This window comes from Corvus hawaiiensis, chromosome 15 (assembly GCF_020740725.1).
Source record: "Corvus hawaiiensis isolate bCorHaw1 chromosome 15, bCorHaw1.pri.cur, whole genome shotgun sequence".
NCBI lineage: Eukaryota > Metazoa > Chordata > Aves > Passeriformes > Corvidae > Corvus > Corvus hawaiiensis.
Window position 1 is genome coordinate 17191413 of NC_063227.1, and position 20069 is coordinate 17211481.

General features: G+C 37.4%; 2 protein-coding genes across 2 annotated transcripts in view; one reads left to right on the forward strand and one right to left on the reverse strand.

Annotated features, from left to right (window-relative positions):
- DOCK2 (dedicator of cytokinesis 2) overlaps positions 1–20069 on the forward strand; it is a 157431-nt gene that overhangs the window by 59384 nt on the left and 77978 nt on the right. The window contains exon 27 of the mRNA XM_048319744.1: positions 3198–3290. Coding sequence (XP_048175701.1) covers positions 3198–3290 — 93 coding nt within the window. The remainder of the gene's footprint in view (positions 1–3197; positions 3291–20069) is intronic.
- The window catches only part of INSYN2B (inhibitory synaptic factor family member 2B), a 31844-nt gene continuing 18233 nt past the window's right edge, over positions 6459–20069 (reverse strand). The window contains exons 2-4 of the mRNA XM_048319745.1: positions 16754–18896; positions 14040–14114; positions 6459–10572 (exon numbers count right to left, since the gene is read on the reverse strand). Of these exons, the coding sequence (XP_048175702.1) occupies positions 10386–10572; positions 14040–14114; positions 16754–18129 (1638 nt within the window). The 5' untranslated portion in view covers positions 18130–18896 and the 3' untranslated portion in view covers positions 6459–10385. The remainder of the gene's footprint in view (positions 10573–14039; positions 14115–16753; positions 18897–20069) is intronic.

Sequence of the window (20069 nt, forward strand, 5' to 3'; positions counted from 1 at the left end):
CTTTTCCCTCTTTACAACACTTTTTCATGGAATCTGACTGTGCTTCGTGAGGTGACTTTGTCTCTAATCTAACATATATGCTATGCCTTAATATTTACTGAATCAGAACAATTTTTTATTTATAGTGCCTACAAAATTAAATGTAATGGTTAATGCTTTCTCTTGGAATCTACAGTGAAATCTTGGCTGAGACTGTAAGTGCAAGAGAGATGAAGAATCTTCTCCTGTTCTGTGCATTGTCAATAACTGGCAGCAGTTGCATTTTAAGCTGTTTAGCAAATGCTAGCAAACAAGCCTGGAAGCATTTTAGAATTGTAAAGAAATTTCTAAAGCTTTTGCCTAACTTATGGCAGATTTTAAGGCTTTAGCAAAAGAGAGTTTCAAAGGAATGTAGTCAGGAATACTGCATGTCCTTTCAGGGCCTGTTACCTTAAGGTCCTCTGTGGAGACTTTTCAGCCAAAACAATGCAGGATTATGAACCATGGTTTAAAAAAAAATTGTTATCCTTCTATATGTGCCTTTATTTGTATGTGTGTTAAAGAAGCAATACAAGTTACAGAACTGGGTGCACCAGGGAGTGAGCACACAGGATCTGGTTGGTGTAGAGCTCATTTCCTCTGTGGCTGCCCATAGAGTGCCATGTTTTAGATTTGTGACCAAAACAGTGCTGATAATGCAGAGATGAAATTTCAGTTATTGCTGAACACTGCTTGCACAGTGCCAAGGCCTGCTGAGTTTCTCACTGAGCCCCACGCCAGGGAGGAGAGTAGAGCTGGGTGAGAGTTTGAGAGGGGACACAGCAGGGACGGCTGAAATGAATGCACAGAAGTGTTTCCAAGTGGGTACCTCGAGTACAGGTTGTGTAACGTTGGAACTCCCAAGCAGCCATTCAGTGAGCCCCTGTTTGTCCAAATAAACAAACACTCCATCAGAATCTGAAGTGCAGGGTTGACTCTGAAGCAGAATTCCTTTTTCTGTCCCAATCCTGTAGTAGTTTAAATAGAAGATGAAAATCAAATCAAAGCTATCTGCTTTTACCTTGCGCAGATATTTTGGCAAGAGAGTGAAATTTTGCTTGGTTTGGGTTTTCTCTTAACTAATCTGTGTACCAATATGTGCCATCCAGCCCAACAAGGACCGTGAAGGTGCTAGAGCTCTGTGAGAACACTCCCTCCTGCTGACCTGCCTGCAGAGTATGAACTCCGATTGTTCCATGCCTTGGTCACCTGGAAAATCTTTTCAACGGCAAAGACAAACATATGTTTTTGATCAGCATATTTAATTAAATGGAATAATACAGTTAATGTTTTCCAAGTGAACATTTATATATGAAAATTTAATAAGTTAATTTAGCTCCTAAAATATCTTATGCTTAATCAACGGAACAAAGCCAAATGATGGTGGGTTTTCCCATGTCATCCTTTTGAAGAGAAATATGATCTGAAAAAGCACAAGTTGCAGTGGGCTGTTAGACTATCTTCTGGAGCTAGAAGCTTTAAGTTAAAATAAAAGCTGAAATCTCTTGTATTGACAATGTGTGAAAAGAATTTTTGTTAATTTTGCATTGTCAGTATTGAATGCCTAATTGTTTCTTAGATTATCAAGAAGAAAGGGAGTCTCAGTTTCATAAAGAAACCATTTTATTTCATTTGCTAATGTTTCTCTGAAAATTCAAAGGTCTAGCAGAAAATAACCTTTATGTGCTTGAGCATATGTAATAGTCTTTCCAGGAGAGGTTTGTGATGTGCTACTTGTGAATTAAGAATAGAGCTCATCTTTAATGATGGAGTCAGGGCTAAATGTTAAAACTCATTATGCAATGTTCTGAACTGTTACTAATTATGGTATAGCACATACTGGAATGTGGAAGTTAACTTACATTATATGAGCCCTCATTTTTGAATTTAAAAAAAAAGGGAAACTAATGAACTGATTACATCCCTGTGCTAAGTGCTGCTATACAGTTTTTCAGTTTGGGCTGTTGATTTTTTTTTTATTATTATAGTGGTAAACAACTTTATAAAACTAACAACAACAAATGTGTCTTCTGTGCAGCCACTCTCAAGTGTAGTCGTGTTATAAACATAGGACTGCACCAGACAAAGTGAAATTTTGAAGTAGGAAACACCAAACACAAACAAATTATTCTGCAAATACATTATTCATTTATAGAATATAACAACTTCTGAAATGCTGTGACAGATGAAGAGATCACTTAAGCTTCTATGTGTCATTATCAAAGGATACAAGAGGACTAAATGGTAATAGTAAATAAATTGCTAGGTGTGAGGAAGGTTCCTGTTATGAGGTGTGTGGACTGATCCAAAGCAATCAGAACAGGAGGAAAAAATGGAGAAAACATTGGCTGACTCAGAGGAAAAACAGAATCTGAAACAGTTTCTCCTGGAATGGTATTGGGGCTCAGCTACCTAAAACGTTATGAAGAACTTGCCGTGGTTCTGTGATTGTGGTGTTCTTTCCATACGATATCTGACATTAAATAAGGGTCTTGGTGGAAGCTACATATCCTTTTCTACTAGAAATTTGTTTAGACTTTTTCTTCCTTGTTGCATGCTGGTTTCCCAAGTTGTCGAGTGATCAGAGTAAGGTCAGTGAAAGTGGTGAACATAAGGTTGTTCCCATTTGCTCAGGGTTTTAGAATAAATAATCAAATGTCCTTCTTCAGGCAATGAGAGCAGTACTTGGGCCAACCATCCCCAGTTTGTGCCCTCCCAGAGCAGCTTGGCTAAATGAAGACAACTTTCTCCTTTAATAACTCTATATTTGTGACTGCCAGCTAAGAAAATTCCTGAGCTCCAGCCTGCCCTGAGAGCACTGACAGATGTGGGGAGCTGTGGGACAATTTGCCTCAATTAACTGTACCAGGGTAAAGTTACAGACTACTCACTAAGGGGGAGAACAGGAGTGCCTTGAGTGAGAGATGGGAAGTGACTGTTTGAAACAAAAACCAGTTGTGGAGTAGATTGAGGTGAAACTGGACTGAAATTGGCCACGAGTATTCCACTGAAGTTGCTGGAACTAAGGAACAATGTGAGCAAGAAGAATTAGTGTTTCTCTTGCAGTGGGGCTGTTACATCGTACAACTTGAACTGACAAAATGGAAATAATTGGTTTTTTCTTACTTTTAAAAGAGATATGATTTTAATACCAGAACTCTGGTTTTTTTCATTTGCAGGCTTCAACTTATCACCATATTCAAGAAATAATGGTGCAGTTACTACGCACAGTGAACAGAACTGTTATTACAATGGGACGAGATCCATTAATTGTGAGTAATATTTTAATGCATTTTCCATGCTTTGAAACTCATTTTATAGTTATCCTGGAAAAAAATGCATATATAGTCTTTGTGGATTTCTTGAGAATTATTTTTTTCAAATTTAAAATAAGAAGTCTCAAGCTTTAGTCTTTTTGTCATTCAGCTGTGACACTGTAGTCACAGTCTTTTGAAGTGTGGTTGTGAGATTTGAACATTCTTTAAGAGAACAAATGATAAATAGAAAGTTAATTGATATTTGCAAAAGAGAAGAAATTTTTACAAATCTGCATAAAGAACATGGTTTAAGACATTGTAAAGAGTATTTCTACTAATCTAAAGTGACATTTTCTGAGTAAAACTAAAAAAAAAAAAAAAAAAAAAAAAAAAAAAAAAAAAAAAAATCTAGGCATGTGCTGGCACAGAACATTTACCTGAGACTTTTTTTTGTGGAGGTTCCATGATTTAAGAGTTGTATTCAAGGACAGATCCTGCAATTTATTCAGATTTAAGTGCGCATCTCCTGAGTGCTCCCTCTGGATTTAGACTATTCCTGAGAATGCGAGGAATTCATCAGGAATTCAGAGCTTGCCCTTCAGACTGGGCACTTATGGGAAGATGTTTTCTAATGGTTTGTCCTTGGAGATTTATTTTATTCTGCGAAATCATAGCATCATTTACTTGATGATTTTAGCCACAAGAGGTGCATTGTGTGCCTTTTAAAATGCCCAGCTTTTCCCTGTTTACTTCTATTGGAAAGCCAAAATAACAGTTTTAGATCATTGCCAGCCAGAGCACGTGTGTCTCCTGATTACTCTCCTAATAACTGAGGAGACTGATCGAGCTCCTCAGAGGAAATATTTGCCAGTGGTTGCTTTGAACTCCCTGGTGGTACATCTGCAGGTTTGAGACATCACTGTAGCTGTTTATCTGAACTCCAGGCTGTTGTTGTTCATGTGTAACCCTCGGGCACATCCATGGGCACAACAGGAAATGGTTTGGAATGAAGATCAGTGACCCTTTCAGTTCTCTCTAGTGTTTGAAAATGCTTTCTGTACTCACAAGGAAAGCATGATATGAGTGTTGGGGATGACCTAACCAGTCTATTAAGGAGTATTTCTGGATACCATAAACAGCACATGAAGAGGCAAAATGAAGCTGTTGTAATCCTGCATAAAAGATCCATTAGGAAACCAGTAGGAAACAAGCTGGTTACAGTAAATTGAAATGGCTTGGAAAATGTTTCTTTTTTTTTCCCCCCTCCCATCTACTGTAATTTCTTCAGCTGTTTTAACCTGAAAAGAACAAATTCAGAGTGAGTTTTGAAATGCAATTCTCTTCCTTCTAATTATGCTCATGAGCACCTATGCATATGTGTATACTGGGCATTTTAGAGGTTTGTCAAAGCAGAGTTCCAATAAATTGCTATGTTTTCTACAGCTGAGGCAACACCTCTCAACAGAATAGCCTTTTACATGCAAATAAATTGTTTTTAATGAACAAAAGTCTTTTGTATTCAGAAAGAACTGGCAAAAGAAGCTTTTTCCATGCTCTGTGTGCTACTTTAGTTCACCAAGTTAATTTTCAGGTTTGCTTTAACACTCTTGAGAGGGTCAAACTTTTTGTGAAAGCCTGAATGCTTGATCTTTTCAAAATGAAGCAGATCATCAGGAATTATGTCCTGGAGAATGCTTAGGTGAGTTCAAGCTGCTGAAATGTGGGAAACTGCAAGTACAGGTGGGATACATGGAATTGCTGCAGCTGGACTGCATAGCTGATGTTATACAGCTATAAATGACATTTCAAATGGGGCTAAATCTATTCCTTCCAGGAGGACAGAAGGTTACTCTTTAGATTCTTAAATCTGTGTTTGTGAATATTGCAATTATTTTTATTAACTTCTGCAGTGTAATTTTCTATAACTTGAAAATGCTCTGGACAGTAATGCTAATACTGATTTATGCTGATAAAAACAATGGTTACAATTTACAAGACCTGTAATTCCTTGCAAGTTTAAATGCCTTGCACTGAAAGATAACCAGATTTGATTTACCTGAGGGGTTTTTTTGCTTTCTGACAGTGATAAGCAGGTTAATTTTCATATTCAGGTGCTCTTTTCACAATCCTCTAGCTTGCTGGCAGAGATTGGGGTTTACAGTTGCCTGGATCTTTTCTTGCTGCAATGCCAGTTAAAGGGAAAGGGAAGGGGAAGGTTCTGCCTTGGGCTTAGCTGGTAAGTGCCTGCTGGGAGCTGTGTTCATGTAATTACTGAGAAGAGTCAGGCTCAGAAAGAAACAATCTCCCCAGGAGAAGGAGGTGGTGGTGGAAAGGTAATTTGGCTCTCTGCAGCTACTGCAGGGGGAGACTTAGTTAAATGCCATTCTTGCCTTCATTGTGGTTTAGCAGCTGAAGGCTTTAACAGCTGCTTGGTTGTTTTCACTCTTAAAACCCCACAAACCCCCGGCTGTTTGTAGCTGTAGAATTGCTTCTAAACTTGTTGTGAAGAGGGACAAGTTTATCACGTGAAACTGGCTATGCAATCTTTACCTTGAATATTTCATGAAATTTAGATTTTTAGTTAAAGGTCATTGTCATGCTGTGAAGTCCTCCTACAGGAATTACAGAAGTCAAAATTATAAACTGTGTAGAACACAGCAATACTTGTTTTCAGTCTTGGCTTGGTTAGGTAAATAGAAATATTGTAAATCCACCATATGCATCTTAAGGGTTTCCTTTAGTACTTTCAAACTTGAGTTTGTTCACAATATCAGTTTAACATGATGAAATAAGTGTAGCTATGCTACACAGAGATGTTTTTAGACAGTATTTATATATAATATTGTACAAATAAAACTTTGCCAAAAAGAAATCTGTGAACTCTGTTAAGCAAAGCTACTCTAGAGCTTTCTCTGTGGGCAGATAATGACCAGAGAAACTATTTCCAGAGCTGCCTTGGTTGGAGAATTTGATATGTTGAAATATACCCATGGTCTAGCTAAAAGCTTACAGCTTTTTCATTTGATATTCAAATTGACATCCTTGGTCTACCTGGAAATGCTGCAAAATGATTCCATGAAATGCCTGTTAGTCTGACATTCATTTTTCTTTTCCCAAAGAACAGCTGTTCCCTTCCTTTGGAATCTAAATACTGTTTATTATTAATTGACTCCTGAAACCTAATAAAAATATCTCACTTTATTTAAAAAGATAACATCACATTTAAAGGGCCTAGAAATATACAAAACATACATCAGATTAAGTGCCATTAGGAAGATGGTGTGTGTCTATGCTGGCAGGATTATTATAGTGCACAAAACCATCACAAGCCCTACATGAACTGCTCTTACATCAGACAAAACAGTATTTTATTCAAACATTTTTAATTTTTAAAGAAAGTGAGTTTGACTCCATCAAACAACAATTTCAAATACAGTAATTTTGGAATGTACTGCATTCTGTGCAATGTTTTATATATAGCATGTATAATTTAAATATAAATTCCTCAGAAGCCCTAAATATTTTCATAATCAAGTGCAGTCAAGTAGCTGTGGTTTGGGTTTTTTGTTGGGGTTTTTTTACAACTTATGGGGGGTTTGTGGGTAATTCTTCCATTTTATTTAAAAATGTGTTTGTATTTCTAACATTTCTTTCCTGCTCTGGGAGCTGTTTATAAGGATTAGACAGTAATTTTGTAAACCAGAGAAACTTTTTGTAGCCAGTACTTTTATCTTCCAACAGTCTACCAATTTCTACTGCTCTTCCAATCTTCACACCATAAATTGTGTAGCGTGTATCTGGTAATTTTTTATTTCCCATAAGAATTAATAATTAATGATGAAAATGTTTTTAAAATATTAAACAATAAAACAAACCCCAATGCTTTCATATTATATTTTCATATAGCAAATTTTCTCCAATTACGTGCTACAAAGCTCTTAAATTTTAATTATTTTATGTTGCTAAGATATACATATTTTTAAATCTAAACAAAACATCTAAGAAGCATTACACTGTTCCTGTTCCTGGTGCATCCGTGACTGACACTTCCCCCCCATTACCTTTTGGTAGAAAAAAAGCCTTTTGTCCCAACGTTCTCTTTCAAGTTTTATATAGAAAGCTTTTTGTGTGTCAAGCACTATGGGAATGACTGGGGGTAAAAACTCCTTGCAGCCTTCCTGAAGGAAAGTGCTCTCACAGCACTGGAATTTCATATTTTCTGTCAAGGAAAACAGATGCCTTGAATGGGGTGAGTTTGAGCACAGGGAAGGCTGAGAGGCCAAGTGGATGTTCCTGCATGGCAGCAGTGGGAGCTGAGGCTCGGCTGGCCTGGCAGCCTCCAGTGGCTCCCTGCTGCTGTGTGTGCAAAGGTCACAAACACAATTCCATATCCACATGTGGATGATCCAGACTTGACTGACAGAGAGAACTCAAAAACAACCGATTCAGGAATCTGGAAAACAGAAGCTAATTGTGACTAGGAGATTAAGGATGAAAAATTGGTTACAGTTTTGAATTCCACCAAACTCAGACATTAAAATATGAAATCTGTAAGCACTTAAATCTGTGTATTTCAGTTTTTTAGGAGTATTGATGTTTCTTCAGGCCAAAAGAAAGACTTAGACCCTTACTTGTAACTACCTTTGGTTGGACTTTCTTAAACTAAAAAGAGTATTTCTGTTTTGCCTAGTTCTGCTGACCCCAGGAATTGATTAGTGCTATGTGGTGAACCAAAGTGCTGTGGTTTGTTTAAATTAAATGATCTGGATCCTTTGAAAATAGATTGAAGGCATCATATGCATTATGTGGGCAAACCAAAAATAAGATTGCTTAAAATGAGTGCTTTTGGTGTTTATCAACAAAAAGAAAGGCAAAAAGATTGCTTTTCTATAATAAATTATTAAAAATTGGTTCAATACAGAAAAAAATCTTGCTGGTTTGACTAGTGTTACAGCTCTTCGTATTGCTTATTATTATACTTTACCACAGGGGATATTGGACTTAAAATGTTATTTCAATACACAAGAATAATTTATACACTAATAAATCCTTCACTGCATCAATTATAGAGACTAATGCAAAAAAGAAATGCTGTTGGCACAGCAGCACAAGCAGTGCATGTACTTGAGTTCTCATGTAGTCATTTAATTCTTACCTTTTTTATAACCACAACCTATTACTGAAGAGCTGTTCTGTCTCACTAGAGGCATCTAAAAACATGTTAGTAAAAATTAATTTCCTTCTGAAGAGCCTCTAAAATAGAAGTAGTTTTGCGCCTGTCATTTCTGTACTAACTGAAATTAACATGGAAATGTTGTTTAAGTGTCAGTCCTTTAGAATTTTGATAAATTAAGCCATGACATATTGCATACTTTCTTCTAAAAAATTCGTTTCATAAAGAAATTAGTTCTTCCAGGCAAAATTATTCTGTGCAAAATTGTTTTTAATGTATTTTCAAATGTGTAATTAACCCTAAGAATTCAAGGAACAAAGAAGTGTACAAAAAATGTACAGACATTTAAAAGTAACATTGCACAATTGTCATGGTTTAGCATGACATGATACAGGATGACTTAGAAAAATAAGATGAAGCAATTAATCTATGGAATACCCTGAACCAGAGCCACTTCTAAGAAAAGGTCTGCACTACATTCCACTAAACTTGCATTGGAAAACCTTTTCCCCCTGCCCCCCCATATGAAAGGTGACCATGTTTTCATTAGTAAAATAATAGTATCACCAATCATAAATTGGGTTCCATTGGCACAACCTGTGCTAATGGTAACTTGAGTATTTCTGGAGGAAAGAAGTAGCTGTATTGACATCTGATAAATTCTTTTCAGCATATATAAATTTTTTTGTGTAATACAGATCAGTTCACTAAATATTATTTTTATGTTCCATTTTTTATCATCTATTAATTTACATCTTAAGGCAAAAAAAATCTTGGGATATTTTGGTACAGCAATACAGGTCTTAAATGGACAGACTGGGCAAGTGATTCAGTAAGACAAGTAGCCAGGATAGTTATTCCTCTTTATCCAGCAGCTGTGTGATGACTTCTGAGGAACCGTGTCCAGTTTTAGGCTTCCAGGTGTATGAAGGACATCATCCCTGGAGGGACACCACCAGGACAGCTGTGGCTGCAGCATGTGAGATGAGAGGCAGTGAAAATTGGATCTGTTCAGTCTTTTAGAAGTGAAGACTTAGGAGAGAGGTCTTATTATCCATGTAGTTCTTCTTGAAGGTGTACTTGGACAGAGCACGATGTAATGAACACAAATTAGAATGCAGGAAATTCGGAGTAGATGTTAGGAGAACACCCTGGAACAGCCTGCCTCAAGGAGCTGAGGATTCTCGTCTTTGGAGATACTCACAACTCAAATTCACTGAACTGGACCGTGCTTGAGTAGGGGTTCAACACAAGAGTTACTGTGACACTCTCTTGTTTTACAACCCCAAAATTCTTTTCAGAAAAGTCCATTAAATGGCTGAAACTTCTAAATGGTGCCTTTCACAATGAACAAATAAAAGGATCGAGTAAAACTTAACCTGAAATTCTTTTGTTTGTTGTTCAGTAGTAGATGACAGCAACAAAAATATCTCAGTGGGGATGTGAAATAATTACAATTGTCTCCTTTGAGGAGAGATTAATTTGAACAACTTAGGTTTCCCTGAATTTGTTCTTGATGATGTGGTTTGTTCAAAGCTCAATGAATTTTTTTGCTTTTAGTCCATGTTGCCTCTAAATGGGAAATGAAGGCTGTGTGACATGCTAACTTTGCCTACAATTGTTTTTTAAAGTAGAGATTTAAACCTTGTTATTTTTGGAAAGTTGAAAAAAAGGTCTTTACAAAGCGTATGAAAGTGTCCTTGGAAAAACATGAGAACTTCCTTTTGAAAGAAACCATTTATTTTCTTGAAAATAGTATCTTCATGCACCTTTATTCAGCGAGATGATTTGAATAAATTCAATTATTTTGATTTTTCAGATACTCTAATTAAACATTCTTAACCTTTGTGATTTCATAATAGCACATTTTCAGGTGTGTGCTCTCAAGCTCTTTCTGTTTTAGTGTCTCTTGAAATGTAAAAGGATGCATGAGGAAGTCAAATCCACCAGAAGCATTTTCTTTTCACCTTTTTTGTTTTTCTCCTTAACTCCTTTTTCTCGGGAGCTGGAGGATCAGGTGGCGGCTTCTGAGGTGAAGCTGAAGGTGGATTTTGCTCTGCATTGTCCAGTGTTTTCAAAATCTGATGAAATCTTCCTTCTTGTTGTCTGAAGTCATATTCTACACTATGGAAAAAAAATTGAGAGAGCTATACTAGTACATGAAGAATTCCCCATTTAAAGAGCATGTGGAAAGGCTGCTTCCCTCATCAGAGTAACTTGGTGTTATTCAATACAGCCTGGGGTAAACAGAAGGGGTTTAGGGGTTGTTCCTTTGAAAATAAGTTCACCTCTTAATTTTTTTTTTTTTGAGCAAAAATTTTACTTCATGTGAGTTAAGAACTCCAACATTGTGCCCAAAGCGATGGGACAAAAATTAAGGGAGACACAATGAAAATGTACTAGGATGACCTTTCAATGTGTTTTATTCAAAGGTCAGTTTTTGATACCATAATCTAACAGTCATATGCTTGCAATTAAAAGCTCTCACATTCTTAACTTTGTTAAATGCAAATGGCTCCTACTAGGACACAGGCTGGGAACAAAAACATATGAAATTAAGCCGATATGTAAGTCTTTGAGGTAAGTGGTGTTAGTTAACAGGAAAGTAGAAGTCATTTCCTCCATTGTAATCCCTAATTATTATTGATGGCAAACAAGAGCCAGGATGTTAATTAGATAACAGCAGATGAGTGCATAGAAATAAATGTAAGGCTCAAAAAAAAAGTCAGTGTGGACAGGGACTAAGCAGTATTGTACGTATTGTCCTTATTTCAATCATGTTTTCTGGGCAGGAGAGTGAGTTGTATCAGCTGTATCTGCTGTGAATGTTTTAGGAGGCAGGGGGGAGGAGAAAGGTTGTATTTGCTATAACGGGAGGAACAGAGCATCATCTGAGGGGGGTTGGGATGTCACTTCAAGGCCCTGAATCTGACTTTTGCACTGATCAGAAGAAATCTGTGAAGTTAGTCAATATGCAAATCTTTAAACACTTTTAATTGTGAGTATTTTTATACAGAATCCATAAACATCATTAAATAGTGTGTTAAAATTAACTTGAAGATTGTTTCCCTTAATTCATGTGTTTTGAGGTTTTTCATTAAATAATATAACTCAACTGGTAAAAAGAAAGCAGGGGGATTATTTTCATTTATAAAAGAGTAGAAGAATCTCTTGAACAAGAAGCAATGCATAATAAATATTAAAAAAAAGCAGAAGGAAGTGATACAAAATCAGAGTCTGTTGCATTTCATCAGCTTATTACGAAAACTGCAAGTTAATACCTTTCAGTATTCACAGACCACGAGTACTGGAGAGGAAATGTTGGGTTGATAGAAAAAGTAAGGGTAGCATCTGCTCATGTTCCTTTTTTCTGCCCTTCTTCAGAGTTTTAAATTTAATGTTGGAGATATCATCTCCAGAGGCAGGAGGTCAATTCAGTCTTTATTTAATACTGCCTATGATAACTGGTTTTGGTTGCTACTTGCATTTGTTTATTATAATACAAACATTTCTATTACATGATCTGGATGGAAAATCCCAAGGCTGGAATCCCTGCTGGGTAGTTAATAAATCCAAATTTACAGTCACTGTTAGGCTGAAAAGCTCTTTATTACTTTAGTGATCAGTGTAATCCACACGGGGATTTCTGTGAGATTAATGCATTGTTTGACTCGGGGACTGTGTGTGATAAAGATGGTTCAGTGACAGCAACCCAGCACTCCACGTGCAGGGTTTGCAACAGTGGGGAGTGAGGTTCTTCAAGAGCAGGAAAACTGGGAGCAGGATAAAACACCTGATTTTATAATTGCAACTGGGATGCTATATTAGGGGGAAAATATTTGCACGGACATTTTAGGCCACATAAAACACAGGAATTGCATGTGTTTGTCGAGAGCAAACACTGAGAACAATTGCTTCTTTCAGAATATTGTCTAATGAACTTCAAGTATTAGTCACTCAGAATGCTTTTTTTCATAACCACATCCCCTGGAACACCTTTGCAAATCAAAAACTGTTGTTTCCTTATTGTCTCGTGTTTGTCTCTTAAAAGCAGAAACTTTTTATAGCAACTGTGTTCTGTACATGTTCTATTAATCATTGCACCATGAGCCTCCAGGCATCATTACCATTGCAAACTACCTGGTAAATCAAAAAGGCCCCTCATGTTTTCCTACTTCCTCTGTTCTTCCCTTTGAGTGATGGTGCTTGTTGTTCAGGATCTTTCCTGCTCTGAAACTGTGTAAAATTAAAAACACGGGGTATTTTTCAGAAGAGAGAAGGCATCCTGTGGTCAAGGGTAGTCTGTATACAAATTCTAGGGAGTGATCTGTTCATGTCTAGTCCCATAAAATACAGAGATTGTTTGTTCAGAGATAATGACCAAGTAAAGGAAATCTGTTTTGTCCTGGATCTTCTTTTTCTTTTTAATGGATACAATCTGTGCTCTTGGGTATGTCACACAACTTCCCAGAGTATCCAGTGGGCTGTGAAGAAGACCTACAGCTTTGTCTCAGAGGAGTTGTGGTGTTTAATTTGTGACATGTTAATTACTTGGAAATTCCATTACCAGAGGTTTAGGACTTCAGTGTGGGACTGAGTTGTTATGTTGAACAATAGGTTCTAGTGCTGTGTCTAGTTTATTAAGCTCTTTACGAAATTTGGTTCATGCAGAACATGTGTGAAAAACACTTCCATGTGAGTATTTCTATTAAAAAAGTAAAGGTTTAGTGATTACAAACTCTTGAAGATAATGGTCTGCTATTTTCTTTGAAATGAAAGAAAAAGTTTCAACCTAAAAGAGACATTATCTTACCCTTTAGTTTTGTAAATGTAATCAAGTAACCCAAGGTGTGGGTTTTCTGCCTCATAACTGAGCTTGCAGAGATTAGATAATGTCTTCAAAAAATTCCTTACTGAGTGGACAAGCTACATGTGCAGTAAACCAAGACTTTGTATCTGTTGGCTTTTGGGTTGATGTCTGGACAGCTGAAGGCTCCTACAGTGTGTTTGTATAGACACAGCATTTGAAACATGTACAGCTTCCAGAACACGGCCCTGCAAAGCCTTCTGGTCATAAGGGCTTAGCATGAGCTGCACTTTAAATCTGAAGTATCTTACACTCAAATTGCACTCTCTGAAATTAATAACAACTGAGGTGAAAATTGTGGGAATTTTGATTTTATTTTGCATGTTAACATGAACTGTAGCTGTAGCTCACTGGCATTCAGAGAACCAAGAGTTTATCTTCTTTAAGATCTAAAATTATTACAGAAACCCTGGCTTTAAAAACGTATCACACAGAGGAATTTCATCATCAGAAATGGCATCACAGATTTTCAAAGCATGCCAGTAATAACACTGTGAGCCTTTGTGGGAAATTTCTGTTTGCATTCTCCCAAGTCCAGTCTCCCTTTCCTTTCAGCTAACACCACTGTGAATTGTTTTCTGCTTGGGGTCAAACAACCACTTGGTCTTTTCTTAAAAACTGGGTTAGTCACAGTTGAGATATTTCATAAGTGTGAGCAAAACACTGTTTTGTGCAACTAGAGGGATGCCCAGCCAGGACAGAACCGTGCGAGGGAGCGAGGTACCTGTAAATGATGCACGCCGTGTTCTGACAGGTGCTGCAGTTGTTGAGGTCCTGCCCAGTGTGGTAGAAGTTACGCCTGGAACAGACAGCAGCTCATGAGATGTGGAGCTATAGATACAATAACACAGCTCTGATTCTTTTATGAACAAAAGCCAGCCTGTTCACAACTTCTGTTAGCCCTACTAAAAATTCTAGTATCAAATTCTAAGTTGGAAGGTTTCTTTAAAAAACCCCAAACCCTATGAGCCTTGTCTTGCACCTTTCCCACTTCATGCTGTTAAGGGTTCTGGTATGAATACCTGTTATGAAAACACATAGACATGAGACTGTTTCTAACAAACACATTTTCAAGTATTTGAAAATCCATGCATTTGCTGAATCAGTCTGATCTCTGTCCTTATGCTTTCCAGTCTTCCATTGACATGTTTCCTATTTGAGTATAACCAAGTCAGATTTTCACTGTGGATAAGATACAAATTTGGAGTGTTGAGAAAACAAGAAAAGTGACTTTTCATGCTTAACATGAACTAGAGCTGAAACACTTTTATGATGTAGAAATCTGCACTAGAAACAGGTTGAGATTGGTAGCTCATTGTGTCTGAAGAAAGTGTAACACTTATACTTAACAAGTTTTATTTGAATTAGGGGAGATCAGTTGGTACCAAAATAATTTTCTGATTGTTTTGGGAAAAATGGGAGTTCATGTGCATTGTTGTGCTATCTATACAAGTGCTTGGAACATTCAGTGAGATGAATCTGCCAAGGAGGATTGAAGCTTCTCATTGGATCTCAGAGAGACACTTCAAGATATTTGACAAATTTTTTCTCTTCAACCATGTGGTAAATGAACAGAAATGGATTATAAATATTGCTGTATAATCTGACTGTGCTTCACTGCAAATTAGTCTTTGCTATGGGCAGATTTGCAAACATAATTGAAACCTGTGCAGTGTCTTGTAGAGAACTGCATGCAGGGGAGAGGGAGTGGGTGTTCTGTTCTGTCACTTCCTGAGGAACCACAGTCGGGTGGGGGTTGGATGAAGATTACAAGAGAGAAATGACTTCTTAAGCCTGAGACATACTTGGATCCCTGCCTCTAATCTTGCTTTTTCCTGAATTTTTGGGGTTTGGAGTGTTGCATTTTTGCTATTAGTCTATCTACATGGATTTTGTCTCTTGTGTTTAAGCTGTTGCAAATCTGGTGCTAGAAAACCATATGGAACCACCCTCTGAGGGAGGGTAGCTGGATCTGAATTGTATGGGGGAACTCTTATCTAGAACAAGAATTTTTGTGGGCACAGTGAAAGCTAATGAAAGTATTTTCGTGCTAACATCCAGATGGACATTACTAGTTAATGTTTCCAGATAAAAAAGGTAATATGTATGGAGTAAAATCACAAGCCAACTTGATTTATATTAGATTTTTAATGAGTGTAAATTCTTACTTGAATTGTGAGTTGGAATGTCATTCAACAGAAATAAAAGAAGTTCACTTCAATTCCCAGCTAAAATACTTGGAAAAAGAAAAAAATTCTTCAAAATAGATTTTTTTTTTTTCTTTTTTTTCCTTCAGAAGCTGTAAGAAAATTGGGGTATATATAAAGTTGTGGCCACAGTTAGTTCTATCTTGAGAGTTCTGCCCATGTGAGAACAAGTGCAAAGCCCTGATGCTGGATGGTGTGAGCACAGCAGTGTCATGCTCTGGGCTATTTCTGCAACTGCACCTACACAAAACCCTCAGTGCAGCCTTCTTGTGATGTTTGCACAGTTTGTGGAAATGTGGAATATTATCTGATTTATTCATTAATTGTAATCAGTAAATACAATTGATACACACGGTGCAGTTTTGCACACATAAGTGATGTGTGCACATCACTTACGCCTGTGCTAAGCATTAAAGTAAATGTATGGTAACATAGTCTTCTTGTTGTTTCATCTTAAAAAAATAAAGTATAAGGGAACCATAATTCCCTCTATTTTTTTCTGAGTTTTTCAAAGATAAATTGTTTGATGGGTATATACTACTTTGCAACAAAACAGAACTTTAAAGTGTATCCTAGGTGCAATTACTGTAAGAGATGCTGTCAATAGTTTGGAAAGCTCTATTAGGATATTCTGAAATCTGTTTTGAGCAGAAAAATATTTAAAATTCTATTTTAACTTTGTCCAATCTTTAGATGTTAGTTGCATTTTTGGTATTATTATTTTTGGGTTTTTTTTTTATAATGCATAATAATGCATGAATACTTTTTGCAGCCTTGGCTATCAGTCCCTGTGTCACCATACTGACAATAGATAGAGGTCATGCTTTGTTATGGGGGTGCAGAAAGGGGCCGCTCTGAAATCTGAGGGTCTGAAGTGAGTTCTTGCTGACAGCCTTCACATGCTCTGTCCTTAGTTCTCAGTCTGCATGTCTGGCACTCCGTGCGTATCTGACCTTGCCATGCTTTGAACACCCTAAATCTAAATGAAAAGGGGAGTTGTTAAGCTGGGCCTTGCACTGGGTTTAGTAAAGGCAGTGTCAGCTAAAGCCAGACTACAAAGGGACTTGCTTCTCTGCTGAGGCCCAAGCACCACAAAAAGGGCATAAGACACGTTTTTGCAAACTCATCTTTAAATACCAGAAGAGCTGTGTTTTTCAGCAGCAAAGTTAAAAGAATGTTAACATCTACTTTACACTTCTGATGAATTACTAATATTAAAAATGAACCATACCCTTCACTGAGGGCTCTGGATTTTTCCAGATCTTGGATTACATTCAAAAGGACTTTAATCTTCTCCTGGTTCGACTGCAAGGATTCCTCTACAGACTGCAGCCTGCCTTGTAGGGCACAGAGTTCTCCATGTGCCAAGTGAATTTGATTTATTTCGTTAATCTCTTTGTTGCTTTGCAGGTTTATTTCACTCCTTGGCGGATAAGACTTTATGTGAAATCCTTCTAAACAGCTGTTGCACTGGGAAACATCTGACTGGGTGGAATTTTTCTCGATTTCAGTATTACGTGACAGACATGGTTTTGATGCATTGCTGCTGGTCAGTGACACCATTGGGTGATCTTCACTTGGTAATGTCACGCAGCTGGAATCTGGCTTGTGCTCTCCTGCCTGGTGACAGTCTCTGAGGAAACAAGGAGATGAGCTGTGATTTGATGGAGGTGACAGTGGAGTAGTTTCCTTACTGCTGGCATCTTTGCTGGCTACAGGCGGCTCAGAATCACTTTTCTCCTCTTCCCGAGCAGCAGAGTGGGGGTTACATTCACTGCAGTTCGTAGAATTGCTTAGGCAAGGCTCTGCTTTTTCAGAATCAGATGACAGTGTGCTGTTTTCGTGACTTTCGTTGCTGTTGATGACGGTAGAAGAATGCAGTGAATTACTTGAAACCATGGTTGTGTCTGGTGCATCCAGGGAAACGTTTCTGTCTCGTGGAAAACTCACATGAATGTATTCAGGCACCTGTGTAGACGCAGTCGTCTTGTCTGACACTGAGAAATCATCTGAGTACATCGGTCCATTGCTTTGTGCTTTTGATGATCTTTGACCCAAGCCCACCTCACTATTCCTGCATCCATCCTCCAAGTGATCACTTATTCTTAAGTAACAGAGCTCTGAACACAGAATGTCTGGTTCACAAAGATTGCCATTTACCTGGATAGAGTTTGTAGGCTCCGCTGGCATTTCTGTCAGTGATTTGCTTACTGTCAGCTTTTTCCTTTTAAAAACTGGGAAGTGTTTCCTGAGGCTGGGAGAAGTTTGTATGGCAATATTCCGAAGCCCCTTCTGAGCCCTTGGAAAAGTTGGAGATGGAGATAGCAAGAAATTGTGATCCCTAAATATTTCTGTTTTTCCAGTTGTGAATGCTGTGTCCCGGGCAGGATTAGCTTCCAGCTCTGCCTTGGTGCTGACACCATCATCCTTGAACCGAACTTGCTGGGATTTGGTCCTGCGGTGCTGGGGGTGTCTCAGAAAATCCGCCGAGTCCAGGCTGTTCCTTTTCAGTAGCACTGGTCGCATTTTCATGCTTTGCTGGGCCATTGAATCACAATTTAAAGTCTGCAAGTAACGTGTTTCTTTGCGACCCATTTCATCTGTCATTTGATCTGTGTATTAATATTGTTCCTAGGATACCAATAAACACCTCACTTCTGGAGCTTATCATTCTTCTCCTTGTTATTATGTATATTTTCAACTGGCATGTTCTCTTTAGGGATCCTCTTTCAAATTTAATTGCTGATTAGACCAAAAACTAAGATAAATTAGATATAAAATTTAAGGAAAGATTTCTTGTAGCTCAGGAATGCAAAAATGCTGCTGCCTGCAGCTAACATGGTCTTTGTACTACAAAATTGCAACAGGCTGTTACACTTCCAGTCAACTAATTTAAAGGTAAGGTTGAGTCTATGGCTTTCCTAGTGGCTCTTATTTGACAGCAGCTCTCCATTAGGGATCCAGCTTTTATTTTCTCATGGACCAGTCACATGTGTTTTATTTGCATGTTGTCTAAACAAGCATAATAACTTTTGGGGACATTTTCATTTCTGATGCATAGTTTTACTGATGGAATATATCCATTAATACCAAACTGAATTTCTTTCTTTAGAGATAGTTTTTCTTCCTCAGCCATCTTTTTAATTTCCAATTGAAACTAATCTTCCCAAACAGGTAAGGAAAACGTAACCACTTCTGACCAGGGAAAAATACAGCATCCAGTGGGATTCAGTGAGAGACGTTATTGATGTGTGGTTGTTACTGCAGTTCTTGCAAACACAAGGCAGATCATATCCAAGGGGTTGGCTCAGTTCTGTAAACAGGAGAGGTCCAGGCTGAATAACCCATAAAAGCAGAATAGCAGAAAGTGTTTCCTGAAAATAAAAAGACAAGAGTTGTAGCTGAACAAACTGGCAAACGGTGTCATTTTCTTCTGCTGTCTCCCAGTAACTTTCCATCATCACTGGTTCTGTGACTTTGGCAATGAGACAATTGCATAGAAGCTGAAAAATGCTTTAGAATTTTGAAGTGCCTAAAGTCCTTTTTGTATGAAGTACAATACTCAAGAAATGGATATATATATTTATATACAACAGATACAAAATATCATAGGCCTGAATCTGGTCCCAAATGCAGATCTTTAAACTTAAGTCAGATTTGAAAATGGCCATTAAATCCTGTAATGGATGAAATATCCAAAACTGAACAATACAAATGTGAGTTCTTAATTCAGAGGCAAGTTGAGGGGTTGTTTGTTTGTTTTTTTGTTTTTGTTTTTTTTTTTTTTACTTGTTAATTTTAGTGTTCAGATTTGAATACAAGAATGCAACTAAATTCCCAGCATAGTGGTAACTTACTATTAACCCTGTTCCCTGTTAATTCACTGGTCATCTCATTAGCCTTACTACTTCCATTAGCTCAGAACCTTTTATTTAAGCATTGCACAGATTTTACTGTATTTAATTTACAAGAATTGATGAGATGGGTGCAGTGGGAGAGATCTTTTTAAAGAACATAGCAAAGTGTTGTGTAGCATCATGTAACATTTAGGCACTGTAATATAATTTAAACAAAGTAATAATGTGATATTACTCTATTATAAAGTTCTAGAAGAAAATGAGTGTTGGATGATTTCACTGAGAGAGAAATGTCACATAAGATATTGAGGAAATAAACATGTGCATTAATACCAAATTTTACTTTTGTGGTAGGCATGAAGTTATGGAAATCTGTGCACTGATTGTGCAATGGAAACAAGTATCACAATAAACAAGTCCAACAGTTTCTGCAAACAACATTCCAGTGCCAAGTTCTGAGTTCTCATATCATCCACTAATTACCAGAGACTTTTTACAGTTTTGTTTGAGAATTTATCCAAATATTGCAGTAGCATTCTCCCCATCACAGCTGCTGTGCTCCAGGCAGATGGACTACTTTAAAAGTTACACTTGCCCAATTAAATTCTGAAAGAAGCTTTAGAAAGCTAATCCTTTGTGTTTTAAATAAAAGTAAAAAGCCCTTAAGCGTTTTGTGAGAGCTCTCTCCTT